This window comes from Equus quagga, chromosome 2 (genome assembly GCF_021613505.1).
Source record: "Equus quagga isolate Etosha38 chromosome 2, UCLA_HA_Equagga_1.0, whole genome shotgun sequence".
Classification (NCBI taxonomy): domain Eukaryota; kingdom Metazoa; phylum Chordata; class Mammalia; order Perissodactyla; family Equidae; genus Equus; species Equus quagga.
Window position 1 is genome coordinate 30,875,591 of NC_060268.1, and position 23,081 is coordinate 30,898,671.

Here is a 23,081-nt window from a genome sequence, read left to right on the forward strand (position 1 = left end):
AAAAAGGTACTCCAGCTTCCTTTCCCTTCAGTTGGGACAATTCTAAACCACAGAATTTGTAGAGTGCCCCAGATGATCATAGTAAGCTTATACCCCAGTTATGTTTATCCACATAGGCATCCTTCACTTCTCTGTTTCATTTTCCCACTCTCTTAATGATGTTTCCAAATGTCATCTTCCAAATAAACTACTTGCAATCAAATATTGTCATCAAGTCTTCTTCTGAGGGAACACAACCTGAACAACTAATTGGAACTACTAGTCCTACATATATTCCATGTGATGATTCCTGACATTTGACAAAGTAAGTTTGCATTTCATTTGCAAACCTTATGGGGAGCATAAGAGATGTAATTATATCCTTTATATTTTCAAGATGATTAAAATTTCAATTAAATATTATTTACTAGAAAATTCTGTTTGATAAAATAACTCATATCATGGTGAATTCTCATTTCTCACGATAGCGAAGGTAATGAGAAAATGCTCAGCAGAAATAATAGAAAACCATTTAATGAGGTAGATGATATGTCCAAATCTGGCCATGTTAAATTTCAGATGTCTAAGAGGAGATATCCAAAAGGATTATGAATGTACAATTTTAGAACTCCAGAATCATATCTAATCAGCAAAATCTGATATAATGTTCCCATTTGCTCAATCTTTTTATGGCTACCTTTATGTCTTTGTTCCTTAATGTATAGGTGACAGAATTCAAGACCAGGGTGATAACAAAGTCAGCGGTGAACACGTATTTGTCAATTGATGATGTGAGGAAAGGTCATACAGAGAGAAACATGCATGGAGTGAAAAAAAGAACAACCACAGTGATGTGAGCCAACAAAGTGACAAATGCCTTCAATAAGCCTCCTGAAGAAAGTTTCCAGATGGTGAGCAAAATAAAGATATAGTAAAGGATTAGCAGGAAGAAGGTACCCATAGTCTTAAAGCCACTGTTGGCAGCAACAATAAATTCAAACTTGGGTCCATCTGTGCATGCAAGTTTTATTATCCTGCAAAAGTCACAATAAAAGCTGTCTACTTTATTAGGGCCACAAAAAGGCAAGTTTACAACAAAAGCAAACTGAGACATAGCATGGATCACCCCAGTTACCTAGCCAGTGATTACAAATGAAACCCATATTTTAGAGTTCCTAATGTTCAAGTAGTGGAGAAGCTTACAAATGCTGTGCACCTGTCAAATGGCTATGAGTAACACCATCTCTACTCCTCCCGTGATGTGGATAAAGCATATCTGTGTCATACAACCTTGGGAAGAAATGGCCTTGTATTCATTTAGAAGGTCTGTGATCATCTTGTGGACTATTGTATATGAAAGGCCCACATCAATGAGGGACAGGTTGGCGAGCAGGGAGTTCATAGGAGAATGTAAGTGAGAATAAAATATTACCAAAAACAAAATGAAGACAATTCCCAGAATGATCCCTAAATAGATCAAGGAGACTACCAACAAGAGAAAAACTTTAGTTTCCCAAGAACTGGAGAGTCTAGCAACACAAACTCAGAAAGAGCAGACTCATTTATTCCATCCACTGATTTGAGGGGGAAAGCAGATTTTTAAATCACCTGAGGACAGAAAATGCTGGAAAGTCAGAATCAGTGGCACAAAAGTAGACTTCCTTTTATTCTTACTAATTTGTTCTGTGGGTTCATATCCTTGAGTGAGAAATAATTTACTTAGGTTAAAAAATTAATAAATAGAATTACAGCAATCAGCAAAGTGGTCTAAAAAGAAAAATAAAACTTGAATATTTTAGATGGAAGTGCTTTTCCTCCAGTGGGGTTACATCCATTCTTATTCCATTATCAGATGATAATTTTGTTTTGCCTCTCAAGGATTTTTAGTCTTTTTTTCTGACCACGTACTTAGATGTCCTCCCAACCAAATCATCTCAGACATTTCTGTCACCATCACAGTAATGTTCTCATACCAACTTGGAAATTCTCCTTAGTAGAATTTCCTATTTCACTGGTCAAATAGAGATCTGTAGGCCAAAATTGTTTAATATGTTTTACCTTGCTTCACCTTGTAAGTGTATTTTGGTTTTGCTTTTGTTTGTAAAATTTACCTTGCAAATCAGGTGCTCAAGTTGTCCATATGTTTTGCTCAAGAAACATTATTATCATGGTGCATGTATGGACCCCTATATCAAATAAAATATTGGATACAAGAGAATAAATCCCAGCTAGTAAGTTAGAAAATGTTTATGAAACAAAGGTACTATTAATAAATAACATTTACTAAGTGATTCCTCTATGCAAGGCACTGTACTAACCATATAATCTCACTTTAACTTTATAAAATTCTTTAAGATAGTTTTTTATTAGATTTATGTTACCAATGGAGTAACTGAGTCTCAGAGAGATCAAATGTCAGAGCGAAAACTTATATCCACAGCTGTAGGACTCCATAATCCAAGCTCTAAACCATGGTGCTATGCTTTTCAAGGCCATTCCTTTCAAGTATACCTTGGATCTTCCTGAAGAATTATTCAATTAACCTTCTTCAACTTTTTATTTTCCCTGACCTATTACCAGAGTGAACTTTAAAAAAAAAAAAAAAAAGTCAAATCTCTAAATCTTGTATCCCCTTTAAATTACTCCTGTCTCCAACTCTTCATTGGCAAGCTTACCTTCTCTTTTTGTTTATTCATAAGCTAAAACTTGTATCCACAGATTCCTGCTTTATAGAAAGAAACTCTGAATTCTGCATACATCTTATAATAATCACTTTTCAGTCATCATTTACCTTGATCTCCCTGTAGGATTTGATACTATTAATTAAGCCCTTGTTTTTGGACTACCTCTGTCCTTGGCTTCTTGCCTTCCATTAAGCCATTTCCTTCCCACTTCTTGCTGACAGAAAATCTACTGTTCAGGTAGTAGGTTGAAATCTCTAATTTTTGGAGAGACTAGCCCTGTCTCAGCCTGAGAACATGTCAAATGATTTTTCTAAGCCAATTTCTACAATCTCACTTTCCATGACCATGAATTGGTGTTAGATGGGGCACGTAGCCCAGAATTGTTCAATGAGATGTACCAATGTTATCTGTGGAGGCCTTTCTTTTCCAAATATAAGGACAAATCTTCATGTGGAGATGGATTTCCCAGGTCCATTTTTCCTGCATTTGATGCTACCATAATTCTTAAAAGTGAAGCAACCATGAATTTTTAAAGCCCATATACTAAAAGTAATAGTGAAAAGTTAGAAAGAACTTAAGATCCAAAATGCATGCTGTGTCACTTACTCAAAGCCAAGAATGGTCTCCCTTCTTGTACCTTGTAGTATCTACATGTTCACGTCTTTATCTGTAGACTTATCACTAGACTCCCAGAGTAATATAGCCAAAGCTGTATGTGGTATACACAAATGGAAGTCCCACCTCCATCTTTAAGTCAACATGTCAAAACTGAACTCATAATATTATAATCCACTCCAATGCTTTAATAAATATTATTGCCATTCTCCAGATGCCCAATATAGATACCTGCGTGGCACTCTTGTCCGTACTTCACTTTGGGTCTCTAGCTGAGCAATTTGTACTTTCAAATATTTCTCAATTCACTTCCCTCCTCTTCATTTTTGTTGTCACTTTTTTTTCCCTGTTATCTACATATTTTCCCATATTTACAGTTGAAAATGCTCCTGAATGGTCCACAACTCCAACTCATTCTATACTCTGAGTCCAGATATGTCTAATAAAAGTCAAATGGCATTCCTACTTAAAGCTTTTGATGATTCTATAAATAGTAAATTTTTGAAATCCCACAGCATGTCACATAATACACTGAGAGGAGATGAGCAATATTTGATTTCAGAGGGTATTTCCATGAAAATTTTAGGGGATTCATATACCAAACAATTACTAACTAAATTTCAAAATTGATTCATGATAAAAACTCTTAGTAAAATAAGAATGATTAAGAATTATTTTAAACATAATGCTTTTAATAGAATTTTTAAAGCAACACTTAATATCTGATTATAGATGAAACATTAAAATCAAGAGCATAAAGAAGGAAGCCTATAGCACTACGTTTCAATCATGTGTGATAGACAAGAAGATTAAATCAAGTAATACCATTAAAGTGAAGGTAGAAGAACTATACTCATTTGCAAATTAAAAACTTATGACAAATATTAACTCTCTTAAACAATCTCATTTTAATAAATATAGTGCCAATAATAACCTGTTAAAATATGATAAAAGAGATCTCATTTAAAAATGAAACAACTGTGCAATGTATACATTCCATTAAAAGAACATAAACTTTTCTGATATATTTGTAACCCTGAAAGAAATAGAGATGAAACAATGCTAATAGAGAAAAGAAAACTCAAGGTTATAAAAACATCAATTCTCACTGAAATAATCTATGCAATTGCTGATTAAAAGTCCAGTAGAAATCTTTTGGAACATTGCAATGTGATCCAAAAGTCCATTTCAAAGTCGAGAGAAATTTTGGAAGGGAAACAAAATGGCAGGTTGAGGAGAAAAGAGAATGTTTTCTATTAAAGTTATTGGAATGTATCATAAACCTATACCTATTAAACTGATTAACTTAACTAAAGTTGGACAGATAAATGTAACAAAATATAGTTATGAGTTAGATAAAAATTAAAGAATTTAGTATATGATGAAAAGACATTGCAAATGTGTAGGAAAATGGAGAGTTATTCAATAAATTCAAAGTATTCGATAGTTGTTAAACATGTAGTCCAACACTGGAAACATAAAATTGTATCTTACCATACATCTTACAGCAAAATAAGTTCTGGATAATTAAAAGGCTTAAATGTAAAAGTAGAATTATAAAATTTAAATAAAGTATGTATGAATTAATTTTTAAAACTTGGTATTGAGGAGATTTTTCTAAAATTACTACAAATTTAGAGACTACATTCTATTTTTCTATTTATTCCTCAACAGAGTCGTTAAACTTGTTGCTGTAGGATTGGGGGAGCAGTGCTTCTCATTCCCAGCTTGTGGGAATGTAAAGTGGTACAGTCATTTCAGAGAGCAATTGATTAAAAAAAATAAAAAATCTCTTAACTGTACACAGTAATCCTATTGGAATTACTCTGAAAGAAAATAAATAGGCAAATGCACAAAATCTATTCATAATGTCTTTTACCTTACTTATCAGCATTTTATATGATACAAACTAACTGAAAACGTATTAACTATTGAAGAATAAGGGACTGATTAATTAAGTGGATATGTTCATAGAAAGTAGGCTTAAAATGATCACTAAATCTAGCATGGAAAGATATCAACAAGTTAAGGAGACATTTATACAGGAAAAATCTTTTCATTTTGAGGGGAGTCAAATGGTGTTGTGCAAGAGTAAGGTTTAGAATTTAACCAAAATTTTAACAGGCGGTGGACTTTTAAATAATTTTGTGTTTGTTTCCTCATTCTCAACTTGACTTACTATATTTGTAGAGGTAATATTTGTTTTTCTAACTTAAAAACAAATGTATAAAAATTAATCGAATGAATAGGAATATTATATAGGAGCCATTTACTATATACAGTGTAACGATGTTTTTAAGGGCACAGACACAGGGGCCAAACTCTTTGCATCCCCAGACCCTCCATTTACCAGATCTGTGTTCTGGATGAGTTACTGAACTGCCCAGTAAGTCAGTTTCTTCATCTTTCAAAGATAGATACTAAGAGTCACTTCCTCAAATGATTGTTTTGAGGACTAAATGAGTTGAATCACGAAAACACAAGAAGTTGCTGGGGCATATAGTAAGTGCTAAATAATCATTATCTGTTATGATAATTTTGACGATTTTCAGGAAACATAGAGTTTTTCATATTGGTAATGGTGATTGAATAAATATGGCAGAAAGAAGGCTAGCATGCTTTTTCATGTTGTGTCAGTAGGAAATGAATAGTAGAGACAGACATTGCTTTTTATTTTTATGATCCTAATGTTCAGAGAAAAAGGGCATTGAAGATCCAATATATTTCATGTACTACTTTAACAAAGATACTTCAACAAATATTTTGTCTCCTAATACAGTTTAACTCTGAGAATACACCCAAAGGAAATAAAACAATATGAGTAAAAGTGATTCAAATAAAGTGAGTTAACAAAGATAAAGGGTGACAAATAAATTGTGGAAGCCAAAAAAAAGGGTGATAATTATGAAACAAGATGCTGGAGAATTAAAGACTGGGCTTCCAGTACCTGCACAAGCTCAGATTTCACTTATGGCAGCTTCAAGGGATTGAGAAACAGAGAGAGATTAACTCCTTTTTCGATTCATCATTACTGTTTAAGACGCATAGTTATAAATAGTGTTTAACATTAGGAATAAAAACAAATAGTATAAGTGAGTATTAATGACTAATATCATTTGCGTTATTGGTTTTCTATAAAAATTAGGTCAATCGTGAACATGGAGTTTTCCCAAGGGTCAAGTATTACAAGATGCAGAATTCAGTAATGGAGAAATTGAACAATTTGGCATGATGAACAGTAATTGTATGTTTCTGACAATATTTTTTTCAATTTTGAGATTGTAGATGTTTATAGAATTATTGGAAGTTATCAGAGTCACTGACTATATCTGTTTGACATTAATATCATGTTATAGACCAAATACTGGAACACATCCTTAATTGCTAACCCCACTTAGAATTTTGTGAAATAATGAATTGGTATTTTAAAAAACATATGAGAGCTTCAAGAATAATGCAAATATAGATTTAAAAACTTCATTTGGAGTTTTATTAGCTAAAATTATTCTATAGGGAATTCAAAAGACAAAGGAATTTTGGTTTTTTGGAAAAAAGGTAGCATTTGTTCATGAGTTAAATATACTGAAGGCATTTTTCACAGACTTCACAAACCATTTAATGAGGAGACTGAGTATCTATCCTATCTAAGACTTCACTGCAGGATTGCTTTGATTTCCATCTGTACTGCTGTTGCTTGGGATCCCTTTTGTGAAGAAATGATTTAAATCCTGTTTCAAGGACAGAAAAGCTATGTAATTAAGGTGAATCTATTTTCTTGAACTATTAGCTCCATGGTATTAGCCATTTTTGACCAAAATGGCAAAACTTTTTACGGTAAATATATTGGCCAAGTGCCTATACATAAAGCTAGAAAAATAGTGGGTTAATTACAATATAATGAGTCTGAAAATAATGAGAATGCAGTACAGTGTATGAACCATGAACTGTGTAGAAGAGGAAAAATCAAGACAAGAAAACAGTACAGAAACAACTTACAAGAGCCTGAGGTTCTTTTCTTTGCAAAATTGAACCCATATACAAGTATTGTTTCTGGCCAGGTCTAATTGTAGAGTGAGAGTGCAATAAATTCAGTATTAAATAATTAAGGGTCCAGTCTCTATTGACTACCTGTTCTCCTCCTCATCTTGGCAATATAGACTACAAAGAAAAGTGAGGCAATGTGAAGATTCAGCTACATAATTTATTATCTTTACTTACCTGACCAAAGCCTGAGGAGAATTGATCAGTTTTCTGTGGTCAATGGTTTAGAAACATGAACATTTTGATTCATATATTATTACTAAATAAAAATCCCAATGTACCTTTTGTTCCTAATTCTATAGTATCAATTTTCCCAGGACAATAAATAACTCAGAATATGTTCTACCATCATATCATTATAATGAGGGTCACAGAGATGGTTTGGTGTCTGAGGCAAACTTGTTTGCTGCTTGATCACACAATTTTTGGTGATAACTCTTAAATTCTGGCACTTTCCTTATTATTTTTATCACAGATGCTTTAGTGCTCAAAATCATGTGTTAGTGTCAGTTCTGGCACTCTGTGAAACAGGGACCATGACAAAATTGTAAGATATTTCTTGAGGGAAATATCTATGAAAGGGAGTGGGAGCAGTAGCAGGTAGGAAAGCCTTCATAACAAAGTGCCAGTGTGGCTCCTGTGAAAGAAGAGTGGGAAGGAGGGAAGATTGGATGGAGCAGCCTCAGACCGCAGTGAAGCTATGAGAAATTCTCAGCTGGGTTGATGTGGAGCTCCAGAGCAAAGACTGTCCATTAGAGGAAATTCACATTGGGCAGGAATATCCTGGCTCTGGTCCACTCACTGTTATCAATCATGGGCTGGGAGCAACCAGGGCAATACTGTATATTAAATATTATTATGAATAATAAAAAATTATGAATTATTATGAATAAATAGAATGTCCTAGACTTGAAGAGTCCATAGAAAGGATATGTAACTTTTAAAGAAAAATATTATCTATGAAGAATAACAGTTTATTTCTATCTTTTTATTCATTTTATTTAGTTGTCTTGCCTTATTTAACTGGCCAGGACTTCCAACAAATGCCAAACACTAGTGTTGAGAAGAAGCATGTTTTTCTGATTCCCAATCTTGTGGGGAGGGGGGAGCTTCCTATATTTCATCATTAAATGTAACTTGTTCTAGAGATATTTTGTAGATGTCTTTTATCAGATTGAGTAATTTTCATTCTAAAGGTGCATTTTTAAGAATTTTATCATGAAGATGTATTGGATTTTATCAAATGCTCTTGCTATATCTGTTGACATATTTGTATAATTTTTCTCCTTTTTCTTAACTTGGTGATTGATTCCCAATTATTAAATCAGGCTTACACTTCAAATATAAAATTAATTTCTTGGAATATATTATTCTTCTTATATATTGTTCCCTTGTCTTTGTTATTGTTTTGTTTTGGATTTTTGCATCCATATTCATGAGAGTGAGTGACCTATAATTTTTTCCCTATGTGTTTATCTGTTTCTCATGTCAAATTTATGCTGGCTTTATAAACGAATTGGGAAAAAAAAAGTTAATACCTGTTCTGAAACCCATTCTCTCTACCTTTTGGGCATTTTAGAGGAAGAGAAACTATAGAAGGAAATACGGAAATGACCTGGTCAAGTCCCTTGCAAGCACGCTTATTGGACTTCTTGATGGTATTTAGTGTTAGAAAGACAATGAGGAGTCTTCATCTAAGGAAGATGTGCCCTTTTAGCAGGATACACTTAATCTTTCTAGGTTGCTAAAAGTAAATCACCCTGTAAGTTATGGATTTATCGGATGGAGTCAGCTGGAAAATGTCAATGAGCTACATAATTAACAGAGTAAAAGTTGAAGATGTGTGATGGCCAAAATAATCTCCCTTTCTGTAAGCGATGCTACACCTGCATTGTTAGCGTTGAGTCTTCGTTTGTCCTGTGTGGTTCAGAGTGCACCCTACAATAGCGTGAAAAATCTTTTGACCCACGTTGGCGCTCTCAGAATTCTCCATGCTTGACCTCTGTCTTGCAGCTGCCTGTATCCTTTGAATTATTAATAAATTTTGACACTACGCAATATTTTTGATAATCCAACTCTAATTAGCTAAAAAGAGAAAGGTGTTCCTTCTTTTTCTCTTCTCAAGAGGAGTGTACATAAAAGATGTTTCTTTTTCTCTTAAATGTTTTGCAGTATTCACCAGGAAAGCCACTTAGACCTGCATTTCTCTCTGTGGAAAGCTGTATCAGTGAGGGATCAGTCAGAAAAGAGGAAATACGTCATTTGTACAGAGTTTAATATAAAAATTAACCAGGTATAAAGCTGTTAACTAGATATTTGAAAGTATATAAAGAAAATTTTATATTACCATGGAGGTAACAACTGTAGGAAGAAGCTACCACCCTTGGGTAGGCGGGGAACAAAGGTCAGAATTTGGAATTATTGAATTTTAATGATTTAGAAAAGGAGTCCTACAGAGCTGAGACTCCCTTTTTTGGAGGAGTGTGTGTTAGCTACCGCTTATTCCTCTGAACTCAGAAGAGAGGCATGAAGGTCTGAGACCCAGATTTTTGAACATAGGATGCCACTATGCTGGTGATGTTATCTCTGAAGAAGCATGATGAGCCTGTTGGAAAAACTGCAACCTGGATTCACCTCCTGCCATAGGTAGGAACTATTACTGTAGTGGCTGTGATAATACTCACAGAGGCACAGCAATGAGTGGAAAGGCCCTTAAGGAGCAATCAGAAAGGAGTCCCTTGCTCTTTCTCTAACCTTGTAGTCTTCCTGTAGCATGCTCTACTGATAGAGCATGAAATGGAGACAGATGGGAAAACAGAAATGTGGTTTGCAGAGTTCTAGCATGAAAAAGCAGAGCATAGAAGGGTGAGTTTTGAGCTGAGAGACAGTAATAACTAGGACAGAAAAGGGTTTAGTTGCAGGTTCAACTTGTTTAATAGATACACCGGATGATTCAGATGTTCTTGCTTTAGTATCTTGTTTTTTATAGGAATTTTCCCATTTCATGTAAGTTTTTTAATTTATTGGTATAATGTTGTACATAATATCATATTTTAATATTTTTAAGATTGTGCCATCTGTAGAGATGATTTTTCATTGATTATTTGTGCCTTTTCCCTTCTTCTTGATCAGTTTGCTCATGTATTAACAATTTTGTTAGTGTCTTAAAATAACTAACTTTGGTTTTGTGATTCTTTTGACTTTAACTTTTTTATTTCATTACTTTTTGCTCTTATTATGTTCTTCCTTCTACTTTCTTTAGGTTAATTTTCTTGAAATGAATACTTGGATCATTGATAGTCATCTTTTCTTTTTTAAAACTATGTGCATATATAATAAAGTCCCTATAAACAGGTTGTAGCTGCATTCTATTGATGTATGTATTGTGTTTTTATTTTTCAGTTCAAGATGTTTCTTTTTTAAATTTTCCATTGTGATTCTTTTTGAAACATAGATCACTTAGAAGTGAATTGTGTGATTTGATGGTGAGTTAAATGAAATTCATATCCTAAGAAACCAGATGGACAGTGGGACCTCATTTTGTAGTTTACTAGAACTAATTAAATGGTCTGGCAAGGACTGAATGAGGATGCTGTATTCTTGTTACATTCTTCCATGGAGAGGTGTAAAAGGAGGTTACACACAGTCTTCAAATCACTTATGAATAAATGGTGGCTTCTAAAAGTAAAGATTTATATCAATTAACATAGCTGAGATAATTTCACATTAAAATATTCCACAAAGCCGTGATATGTCTCCATATATGTTTGAAGACAGATCTGAGTGATGCTGCCGTGATCATCTGATTTGGAGAAACGACTCAATATAATTTACACTTCTTGTTTTTTTATATTTTAAGAAATTAAAAACTATAACTATAATTGTTTATATATATATTTTTAGATCAGTTATGTTATCATGGGCGCTTTAATTTATTGGTATAGAGAGAAAGATTGGTATGCCATTTTTAACTTTTTAGATATTTGTATAGGGTTAAGACCAAGAAATCATGAATTTCTTCTTTTGTACACAGAAATAAACTAGAAATTAAGAAACTGTAAAAGTGTGTCAATATAATTTTATTCATAAAATTATATACATCATCCAGAGGTTTAAAACATGGAGTATTTCACAGGCAATTTCATTTAAAAAGATCACATGATGCTGACATCACTGATCTTCCCTGATGTAACTCTACTAACAATGAAAACAAACCGTATGCATTTTCCTTCTGTATATATTTTGCTATCTAAGTATGAGATATATGTGATATACATATATATCGGGGGGAGGGTTTCAGGTGACAACTTCTTTAGAAAGCAGAAATTGATTTGGTAAATAGCCCAGAACCACACTGCCTAACTGAAACCTGCAGTGAATGAATAGGCAATTGTGTAGTGTTTTCTAAATTTAGTTTTTATTTTTTTAATTTGCAGAAGGCAAAACACAGTATCTTTCCTTTATTTTTCCTTAATTTTTCATTATACAATATTTGAAGTGTACAAAACAATATAAGTAAATTATGAAGAAAAAAGCACAAATGACGAATGGTACAATGGTAAATAGGACACTATCAATACTATTTTTTGTTATGTAGGCTCCTCTTAGAGTCTATCCATCTCCTGGCTGGAGCAGCGTCTCCCTTCCTCTCAACATGTGGCTTCCATTACTGAGTCAAAAGCAGCTGCTTCAGTTGTCCTCTGCCCCAGCCACTGGGACAGGGGGAAAAGAATCTGGAGCTGATGTTTTTGAAAAGATGGCTTGCAAGTTGCAGAAACCACTTCTCGCAGTCTGTTGCCAGAGCTTATTCATTTAGCCACACCTATCTGCAGAGACTAGGAAATCTCCTCTGTAGCTGGGTGGCCGTAGGTCCAACTAAAACTTGGGGGTATTCTGTTAGCAAAAGGAAGAAGAGGCATTTGGACGCTAGGGAACAGTTAGCAGCCGGTTGCTGACATATTCACTTGTTCGGCTTTACAATACAATGCTAAATCGTTTTTCAGAATGGTTAAATCAATGTACACCAACCAGCAGGGCATAAATTTTTATTAATACACATTCTCAACTGTAATTGTTATTGTCATATGTCATTTTTTAACCATTTTAGCAGGTGTCAAATGATATTTCTTTATGATCTTAAGTTTCATTTTCCTGATTACTAATGAGGTGGAGTGTCTGTTAGTACTTTCTCTTCAGTAAAATAAATACCTCTTCAAAGCTTTTGTCAATTTTTCCCCAGGTTGGCTTGTTTATCTATTTTAATTTAATTTGGAGAAGATTTTGAGAGATTTTCTATAAAATTATTGTATTGTTTTTACTGATGGTTTCTGTTGGCTTTCTTCTCATCACTCCGTATTTCTGTTGCTTTGAAACAACGCATCCTTCTCCTTCCCCATTCTTACAGCTCTCCTTTCTTATTTATTTCATATCAGCTAAAATTAAAACCATAAAGATCATTTATTAATAAGAGAAAATAAATAATGTTTCAAGGGATTGTACACACTTCTCCCTGTGAATTTAGGGAAAAAATTTCAAGGGAAACCCTTGAATCATTACCTTTAACCCGTTGAATTAAATTACCCTTAGATCAATGGTTAGTTAACTTGAAAACTTGAACAATAGGGTTTATGCAGTGAAGTACAAGGGTGATAGTATTGTGATAGTTTTATCTTTTTGTTTTCTAAGTGGATCCAGACCACTCAGATACCTTTAGTATCTTTTCTAGCTATGTTAGAGTTACAGTTGATAAATCATGTATTTTTGGAAGTGAGAATAATGATAATTAACTCAAAGTGATTTTGTAAGTAATACGTAAACTAGCTAAAATGCTGAGCATGGTGTTGGGAACATAGGTAGTGTTTAACAAGTGGTAGCAATTATCATTGTTTTTATAATTATCGTTATTGTTATTATCTGATAATCTTTGAACATCTACAAAGTATATTTATGCAAATTATTATCTTATCCAGGTGGTAAGAATATAAGTGTTGGGGTTTTGAACAAATTTTCGTAATGAATTAAACACAAATCAACATCTGGGAACACTTACAGCTTATAGATATGAACAGGTCATATTTCCAGTTCAGTTTACAGGTCAAATGTGGCCAAATTGGGGCACATACCGTGAATTTTCTGATTACATAAGACCTCTAAAAATTATCCCTTGAATCCACATTTTGATTTACCAGTCTCTTTATGGCATTCTTAATCTCTTTATTTCTCAGTGTATAAATGGCTGGATTCAGGAGAGGTGTGATCACTGTGTAAAACACAGCAAGAAACTTGTCCACCGAAGTGACACTGAGTGGCCACAAATAGATGAAGATGCAGGGCCCAAAGAAGAGCACCACCACTGTGATGTGGGAAGTACAGGTGGAGAGAGCCTTAGAAGCCCCATCCTTAGAGTGAAGGCGGACAGTTACTAGGATATAGGTGTAGGAGATCAGCAAGAGAATGAAGCAACTTGTTGCCAAGACCCCACTGTCGGCATTTATCAATATCCCCAGAGTATGAGTATCCATGCAGGCCAGTTTGATCACCAAAGGGATATCACAAAAAAAGCTGTCCACTATTCTGGGTCCACAGAAGGGCAGCTCTAAAATCATAGCCAGTTGACTCATGGCATGCACAAAGCCAATGATCCAAGATATCAAAACCAGCAGGATGCACTTTTGTCTGTTCATGATGCTGAAGTAACGGAGTGGCTTGCAAATGGCCACATAGCGGTCATAAGCCATTGACACAAGCAGCACCATCTCACCCCCTGCAAAGATATGCACACAGAGGATCTGGCTCATGCAGCCCCCAAAAGAGATGGTCTTATTTTCCGTGAGGAAGTCTGTGGTCAGTTTAGGGGTGGTTACTGAGGAAAGGCAGAAGTCAACAAATGAGAGATTGGCTAAGAGGAAGTACATTGGGGAATGGAGATGAGGGTCAGTGATGATTAATGACACAACAAGGAGGTTGCCCACAACAGTCATCATGTAGAGTATAGAAAATGGCATTAAAAGGAAGGTCTGGAGCTCCCTTGAATTACAAAGCCCACGAAAAATAAACTCAGTCACCACAGATTGGTTTGCTTCTTCCATTTGGTACAATATGTTCTAATGAGATCCAAAGAAAGAGATGAACTGAGAACTTCTAGAAAGGAAAGAATAACTTAATGTTCAGATGCCAGAGAGCAGATAAGTGCTACTTATGCGCAAAATTGAAATCTTGGCTTTGTACTAAACTCAAAGTTGAAAATAAAATTTTCTTGAATTTACAGGTGGGCATAGCATTGTGGCTAAGAAAGGAGGCTAAGCATAGAAGGGCAGGTCAAGAACTTTACTCATCATAAGTATAATCTTCTGGGTTTCAAAAATGAATATTCTGATTAAAAACATCAGTAGTGATGTATTCCACACACAATTTCTCCAAGACTTGAGTGTACTTCTTCTGTAGGGAAAAAAGCATAGCTCTAAAATGTACCTGAAAGTTCTTTACTTTACCAGGCTCTATCCATGCAAGAATCTAAAGCTACATTTCTGATACAAAACATGCTTCTTAGAAATAAATATATTGCTAAGTGGATATGTATGAGCAGACTGATTTGAACCAGTCTTTACAAACTCTAGGAAATCTGTTCACCAAATGACTTGATACAAGATGTTTATGTTCCAAAAGAGACCTCAGATGCTGACTATACATTTCTAGTATTATATATTTCCCCACATTTTGAATGTCCTCAGGAGAGGATATTTCCACAAAATCATGTATTCCTTGGCCTGACCAATGTCAAATATTAAGCTACATTCCTTCCTTCCTTCCTTGTGTGCTTCCTTCCTCCTTGGTTCTTTCATTTCTTTCTTTACTTCCATTTGTTCTTCTTTTGTCTCTCTTCATCTCTCTCTCTCCATTATCTTATTACTCTTTTCAGGCTGGAAACTGAGAGATTATAAAGTTGACTAACTGGCACTTATTACATACCAAGTCTATGTTATACACTTTAAAAACGTTTATCTATATAGTTAGATATTTCTTCCATGTGGCTTAAAATATTTTGCATTTCCACCAGCAATGTAAAAAATTGCCTGCTTTTCCACAGTCTTGTCAACACAATGTTTTGTTAATATGGGATGAGAAATGGCATCTGAATGTAATTTTAATTTCTTATTGTGAGATTAAGAATTTTTCCCTGTATTTAAGGACTATTTGCCTTTCTTTCTCTTTAAACTGCATGCTCTCTCCTTTTCTGCACATTTTTCTATTGGGTTTACCTCTTTTTCCTTCTCGGTATTTTTCTCAGAAAAAGTAAGATTTTATTATGTGTTTAATGAAAATCAATCTATTAATTATGTTCTCATGACAATTGTCTCAAGAGAATTCTATAATTTTATTTTATTATTTTTATAAGAACACAATATAGACCTAATAAATTATGTACACATATATACACATAATCTATTCTAATGATCACATTTATTATTATTTTGCAGATGAGACAGCTTGAATTTCCCAAGTCATAGCTAAAAAGTAAGAGAACTGGAATATAAATTGAGTTCTGTGTGACTCCAAAGCATCCAGTATAACTTTCCTTCCTAGAAATGACTTCTGGTAGGAATCTTGATTTTGACAAGACTAAGTAAATAAATAAGATTTCTGAAATAAGACATTTTACTGTAGAAGGAGGTAACCCAGACATAAACAAATGTAAATGGCCAAAAACAACAGGAAAAAAATGTTTAGGTTTACGTTAAAATCAATTCAGTTTCACTGTTTGTCTTCAAATTGTATGTACTTTGCCCCATTAATGTTTTTGGGGAGCGGGGTTTTGGTGAGGAAGATTGTTCCTGAGCTTACGTCTGTGCCAATCTTGCTCTTTTTTGTATGTGGGATGCCACAATAGCATGGCTTGATGAGCAGTGTGTCGCCTTGCACCTGGGATCCAAACCCGCAAACCCCAAGCTACTAAAGCAGAGGGTGAACTTAACCGCTATGCCACTTGGCGCACTCCTGCCATATTAAATTTTGGCCGAGGCTTTTCTCCATTTACTCTTTTGATCAAATGTTAGCACAAGTAAAAGCCAAAAGGAATTAGAAATTATCAGGACAAGTTAGAGGATCTGTGAGAATCAATTCTCCCCAGCCTGAGAATCTGGGAACGTCTAAGATTGTAGAAAAGCAGTACTTTTTGTGAGTATACAAAACTACTGTTAGGAATCCAGAAATCCCAGGGATTATTTGGGAGGAAAACCCACAATCTTTTCTGTAAACACGTTAAATAAATAATACATTCAGAACTCTAAGCACCATAGGTAGTTATGGAAAAAATACTACAGAGAAGGGAAATGAAACACAATTTAGTCTTAGAATGGGGGGAAGGCATTAAAAATGAAAGTTCAAAAATCATGTGTAAGGCTATACTTACCCCACACAGATGACCTCTGAAACCAGATCTTTTTTCAGTGACTGAGAGGGCTTACTCTAGATTTTACCCGAAGTCTGAAATGAAGTTCAATTAATTTTTTGCCATGACCAGTGTTGTGGGAGTGTGTCCTCCTCAGTGTGGCATATATACACAGTAAGGAGTAATCTCTGGGCTTGGAAACTTTCTGTCTGTGTGTTCTAAATCGACCCAAGTATTTGAAAAGACTTTCCCTATCATGCTCCTTGGGGATCTTTAGCTTCCACATTTCCCTGAGGGAAAGTTGGGCATTGAGTGTGTCATGGAATAATCCACCCTTTTCAAAGCTAGAATCAACTGAGTCCAGTGAAAGACAACTACAAATGTAAGAGAAAGGCGTTTTAATTAAATAATAATTCTATTTGTTAGGATATAACTTTCTTCCTTTTGCTCTGTATCTATCATATCCTAAAGTGAACTAAAATGTTAGTTCATGTCCCAGCAAAAGTTTAATGAGTTTTATAGATGGATAGGTGACAGCCAGTTCATCATTGGTATGTTGCAACTGTGCTCATAACTTAAGGATCTACATCAACTTCTGCTTCTGAGGATTTCAGAGGAACATTATGTCTCTGTGCTTCCTTGAGCAGAGTCCTGAAAACTAACATTTTGAGTGTTAGCCATATTATAGGCATTTCCCTAAGTAATGAAAAGATAATGGAAGGATACTGTTTAATTCACTATTTTATTAAAGAAATAATATTTGTATTTAATATTTAATTGAGTCTAATTTATAAGATTAAAGCAATTCATTAGATGTATTGGGAGAAATATTGATGGCCCCATTCATCTGCCTTCTCCCAATCTCATCCATTCTTGGAGGTAACAACCATCAAGCTTCTAGTGCATCTTTCTCTTACTATTAATAGTAATGTGTATATATCACCATATGTAATTAGAACATTTTTTCTTTCTATTTTTGTTGCAGTTTTAATTTTAATTAAATTTGATGTGAAAGGCTGTTATTGAATCCCTATTTCTTTATTTTCTCTTGTCCCTTTCCTCCCCTGCCCCTCTTCTCTCTCTTTACTGTGTCATTTTCTCCCTCTCAAAGTTTTATATCTTTAACTTCTAGATCTCAAATATTTAAATGAATTTATTGCTCTACCAGTCATTTTGTCCCCAGAAGTCTAAAGCTCGTAACCATCTCAGTTGGGAAATGTAAATTTTTAATTCTCCTTCACTTGCTTGGTGCTACTGCACACTTTTCAGGCTCCATCTCTTATAATCATGATGACAGATCCATTTACAGAGGACAAAATGATTTAGATACATTTACAAGAGAGTATATGATTTCTAGGAGGCTCAATAAAAATGTTTGTAATGCAATAAAGTCTTTCACTTTACTAATGCTTTTGTAATTTATTATTTGCTCATTTTTATTTATATAACTTACATGTAGTAAAATTAAAGCTTTTATGTGCTCAGTTCTGTAGTTACACATATACATTTGGGTGACCATCACACCAAGATACCCTACAGTCCTATTTCGTATCAAATTCTCCTGTGGTACTTATAGTTTGTCACACACCATACCCCTGTTTTAGGAACTATTGATCTCTTTTTCGTCCCCGTACTTTTCCTTTTTCCAAGAGGCCATAAAAATGGAATCATATATTATGTTACCTATTGCGTCTGGCTTTTTTCACTCTGCATTTGAGATTCATCCATTTTCTTGCATGTATTAAGTTTTTTCCTTTTATTAGTTAGTGTGGATGCACCATATCATTTATGTACTCCACAGTTTACATGTTAAGGGTGTTTCAGATTTTTAGTAATTAAGAGTAAAGCTATATGAACATTCTTGTATAGGTTAATGTGTCAACTTTTTCATTTCACTTCAGTAAATAACTAAAAGTAAGAATTTGGGGTCATAAGATTAATTGTACAGTTTAATGTGATTTTTTTTTTTGTGTGTGTGGAAGATTAGCCCTGAGCTAACTACTGCCAATCCTCTTTTTTGCTGAGGAAGACTGGCCCTGAGCTAACATCCATGCCCATCTTCCTCTACTTTATATGTGGGACACCTACCACAGCATGGTGTGCCAAGCGGTGCCATGTCCGCACCAGGGATCTGAACTGGCAAACCCTGGGCCGCCGAAACAGAATGTGTGCCTTAACCACTGTGCCACTGGGCCAGCCCCTAATTGTACACTTAATAACATACGTCTTCTTAATAATCCTTTCAAAAAGGTGAATGGATGGCCAATATCCATTCCATAAACGTACTTATCATTAGTGAGTGTAGAAGTTGATTAAAAGTTTTCCCTAACTTAGTCTGCTCTCACCCTCATAGTGTGTAAAAGTTTTCTGCCTTCAACAGTGCTTGTAGATGGCAACGTTTGGAAAACGAGATTGGAATTAGAAAATATCAGATGACAAAAGGAGCCAATTTTCTTTAGTGACATCAAAAGAATTTATTGAACATATTCCTAGGGTATAACCTATTCACTCCTGGACTCTTCAGATGAAGGAGAGCCTAAGTGCTATGTATTACACCAAAGCCCGTGCCTGCTACTCCCCTTACTACATTCCTTGAAAGGTGTTGCTAATATTTTATGTTGACAGAGTATTAACAATACTATGAAATTAATTTATATTCATAATCAGATAAAGAGTACTATTGTAATTAATTTTAAAAAGCACAATATATTTAAGACTGAAGAAGTGAATCTTTAGATTCCAAGAGTTTATATTTATATCTTCAAATATTCGAGACAAAATTCTCCTTAGGGAGAGAGTAAAAGTATGTGGCTATCGAAAAGAAAAATCAGGGAAAGAGAACTAAATATACTTCACATGCCAGCTTCCATTCACGTTGTCTCACCTAATCTTCATAAACAACCACATGAAATGGATCTTATGTTGAGAAGTGGTATCTTAGCTTGTCTTAAAGGAGGCCATAGAACTGGGAAGCAGCATGACTAGGGTGGACGACTAAGGCCCTCTGACTCCAACTTCTATGGTGCCATTCTGATTCCATTAAGTTGTAGAATCTTAATTCCATTTCCATGGAAAATAACTGATTTTCAGACCATTCTGGAGGATCTGTCCATATGGTTTATTCAATTTCTTCCTGACATAAACTGTTAGCAATCAATATCATTAGCAACGAATTTCCTGTTTGGATATCTCAATTAATCAAAATTATAAATCATTACCAAGGGCCATCTCTTACTATAGGCGAATTTTGGATCATGAAGTGAGAACAGTCGTTCCTGAATCTCAATATCTATGGAATTATAAGACTGTAGAGAAGGCGTCCCTTCTGTTGTAGGAAGGTCCTATGCTCTAGAGAGTCCAGAAATTCCAGGACTCACTGAGAAGGAACCCTTGATGTTTCTGCAAATTTCATAAACTTCCAGAAAATTCCAATTGGTTATATGGGAAGTTGATATTGAAATACTGAGAAACTTGGTTTAAATGTGAAAGAGGATGAGAAGTAAGGGAGAAGTAAGAATTTATTATAGAGTATGATATTTCTTATTTTAGAAACATCATTATCTGTGACCAGACTCTTCTTCATAGATAAAGCTGACTCCAATTCTAACTTGGGCCTGAAATACAGTCAGAACACAGTGAGACAAACAATATACTTTCAATTTAGACAAGTATTTACGGGATAGTATTGTCCTCAGTGTGGAATATCTTTACTGCGGAGATTAGCTTCTGGAGTGGGAAACTTTAGAGCTCTGTGTTTGGGATAGAGCAAGGCTCAAAGACAGACTATCCATGCTATGTTCTTTGAGAACTCTTAGTTTCTGAGTTTCCCTAAACTGAAAGCATCCTCTAAGAATATGCCTATCTTCAAAATCAGAGCCAAAGATACAAAGTGAATTCAATTATGACACTTCTAGAGTTGTTTGTAAAGTAGAATCTTAGAATGTCTTTTGGTTCATTTGATTTTTTCGTCAGGATGAGAAAAATCTTACTTTATTTTGGTCTCTAGCTATAGTTTTTCTAACAGAATTAAGATGGCACTTCTGTCCCAGCAGAAATCAGATGCTTTGTGTGAGTGGCAAATTATGTTCTGCTGCGGTAACTGATTCATAGGCTAGTCAGCCATGACCATGGCTGAATGGCCCACCTTGAACCGCTGGTTTTATGGGATTTGTGGAAAGCAGAGAAATATTTTATATCACAGAATTCTCTGTGCTCACTTACAATTACTGTGTCCATTAAAAGTTTAGTTAGCAGTTCTCTAAGTAACAAAGCAATGTTGTGAGACTACTTTAAAGTCTACCCTTCTTGGAGATGGTTCTTTACTGTCAGTACCAGAAAGTCTATCTCCCTGCTTATCTCTGACTTCCCACCATGCATACACAATATTTGCTGTGGGAAAGCCTGGACATGCCAAGGAGTTAATGCACCCTCTAAAACTGAGGAAGTACTCCAAATAACTTCCCCTTCAGTTGGGACTATTCTAAGTCACAGAATCTATAGTCTTCTGGAGGACCACAGTAGGCTTGCACTCTGGCTATGTTTACAAACATAAGCATATTTCCCTTCTCAGTATCACTTCTCCTCCCTTACTGATGCTTCAAAAAACAGCTTCCAAATAAACTACCTGCAATCAAATTTTGTCTTTGAGTCTTCTGAGGGAACCCACTTGAGTAACTAAATAAAGATATTAGTCCTACATATGTGCCATTTGATGCCATGATTCCTCACATGAACTAAAGCAAGTTTGCAGTTTATTTGCAAGCCTTATGAGAAGCAAAAGGATTTGTTATATCCTTTCTGATTGTGAAAATGATCACAATTTCTATCATAAAATAGTATTTAGTATATATTGATTCTGTCTGCTAAAATCATAAATAAAATAATATCCTTACACAGTATAGTCACATTTCCAATGGTAGCGAAGGTAATGAGTAAATGTTCTAAAGAAGTGGTAGAATTTTTTTCAGTGAGGTAGATGATGCATCCAGTTCTGTCTATTTTAAATATCAGATGCCTAAGTGCAGATGTGCAAAAGGCAGATAGATGTATAGTTTTAGAGCTCCAAAGTTAGATCGAGTCAGCAGAATCTGCCATAATGTCCCCCTTTGCTCAATCTTTTTATAACTATCTTTATGTCTTTGTTCTTTAATGTATAAATAGCAGGATTTGAGATAGGGGTGATAGCAAAGTCAGCAATGAACAGGTATTGATCAATTGATGATATGGGGAAACATCATATAGAGAAACATGCATGGAGTGAAAAAAAGAACTACAACATTGATATGAGCTGACAAAGTGACAAATTCTTTGGATAAGTCTTCTGAAGAACATTTCCAGACGGTGACAAAAATGAAGATATAGGAAAGGATTAGCATGAAGAAGGTGCCTATGCTCATAAAGCCACTGTTAACAGCAACAATAAACTCAAACTTGGCTCCATCTGTGCACACAAGTTTAGTGATCCTGGAAAAGTCACAATAAAAGCTGTCGACTTTATTAGGACCACAAAAAGGCAAGTTTACAACAAAAGCAAACTGAGACATAGCATGGATCACTCCAGTTACCCAGCTAGTGATTACAAATGAACCACATATTTTAGGATTCATGACGTTCAAGTAGTGAAGAGGCTTACAGACTGCCGTGTACCTGTCAAATGCTATGGCTCTGAGTAACACCATCTCCACTCCTCCCATGATGTGGATGAAGCCTATCTGTGTCATACAACCTTGGAAATAAATGGTCTTGTATTCATTTAAGTGGTCTGTGATAATCTTGAGGATTGTGCAGGAAGCAACCCCCCCACATCAATGAAGGACAGGTTGGCAAGCAGGAAGTACATAGGAGATTGTAAGTGAGAATAAAAAATTACCAAAAACAAAATGAAGATATTCCCCAGGATGATCCTTAAATAGATCAAGGAGAATATCAACATAAGAAAAACTTTAGTTTCCCAAGAACTAGAGAGTCCCAGCAACACAAACTCAGAAATCACAGAATCATTTAGTCCATCCATTCACTTAGGCAGAAGAGCTGATTTTCAAGTCACCTGAGGATAGAAAATAATGAAAAGTCAGATCAGTGGTATGAAAATAGATTTCCTATTTATCCTGCTAGTTTGCTCTTTGGGTTATATATCTCAGAGTTGGAAATCATTTAATTGGATAAGCAAAAAAATAAATAATATAGAAACATTATGGTCATCAGGGGAATGATTACCTAAAAAGAAAAAGCAATTATGAATATTTTAGATGGAGGTAAAAGGGATTACTTTTCTTCTTATTCCACTTTTAGAACTTCCTGTTTTGTTTTGTTTTGTTTTGTTTTGTTTTGCCTTGCCTGTGAAGGATTTTAGATGTTTTTCCTGACCACTTACC

At 34.8% G+C, this 23,081-nt stretch overlaps 1 protein-coding gene and 2 pseudogenes across 1 annotated transcript; all 3 read right to left on the reverse strand.

Annotated features, from left to right (window-relative positions):
* Positions 1-625: 625 nt before the first annotated feature.
* On the reverse strand, positions 626-4,779 carry LOC124235117 (olfactory receptor 4F21-like; annotated as a pseudogene).
* Positions 4,780-13,468: 8,689 nt separating this feature from the next.
* Positions 13,469-14,410, reverse strand: LOC124236084 (olfactory receptor 4K3-like). The gene has a single exon (XM_046654754.1). It carries the CDS (start codon positions 14,405-14,407, stop codon positions 13,469-13,471), a length of 939 nt encoding a protein of 312 aa, XP_046510710.1. The 5' UTR covers positions 14,408-14,410.
* A 7,374-nt stretch (positions 14,411-21,784) lies between these two features.
* Positions 21,785-22,720, reverse strand: LOC124234853 (olfactory receptor 4F21-like; annotated as a pseudogene).
* Between the last annotated feature and the right edge of the window lie 361 nt (positions 22,721-23,081).

Bases quoted from the DNA above. Each gene is read 5' to 3' on its own strand.
- LOC124236084 (XM_046654754.1), bottom strand. From the start codon at position 14,407: ATGGAAGAAGCAAACCAATCTGTGGTGACTGAGTTTATTTTTCGTGGG.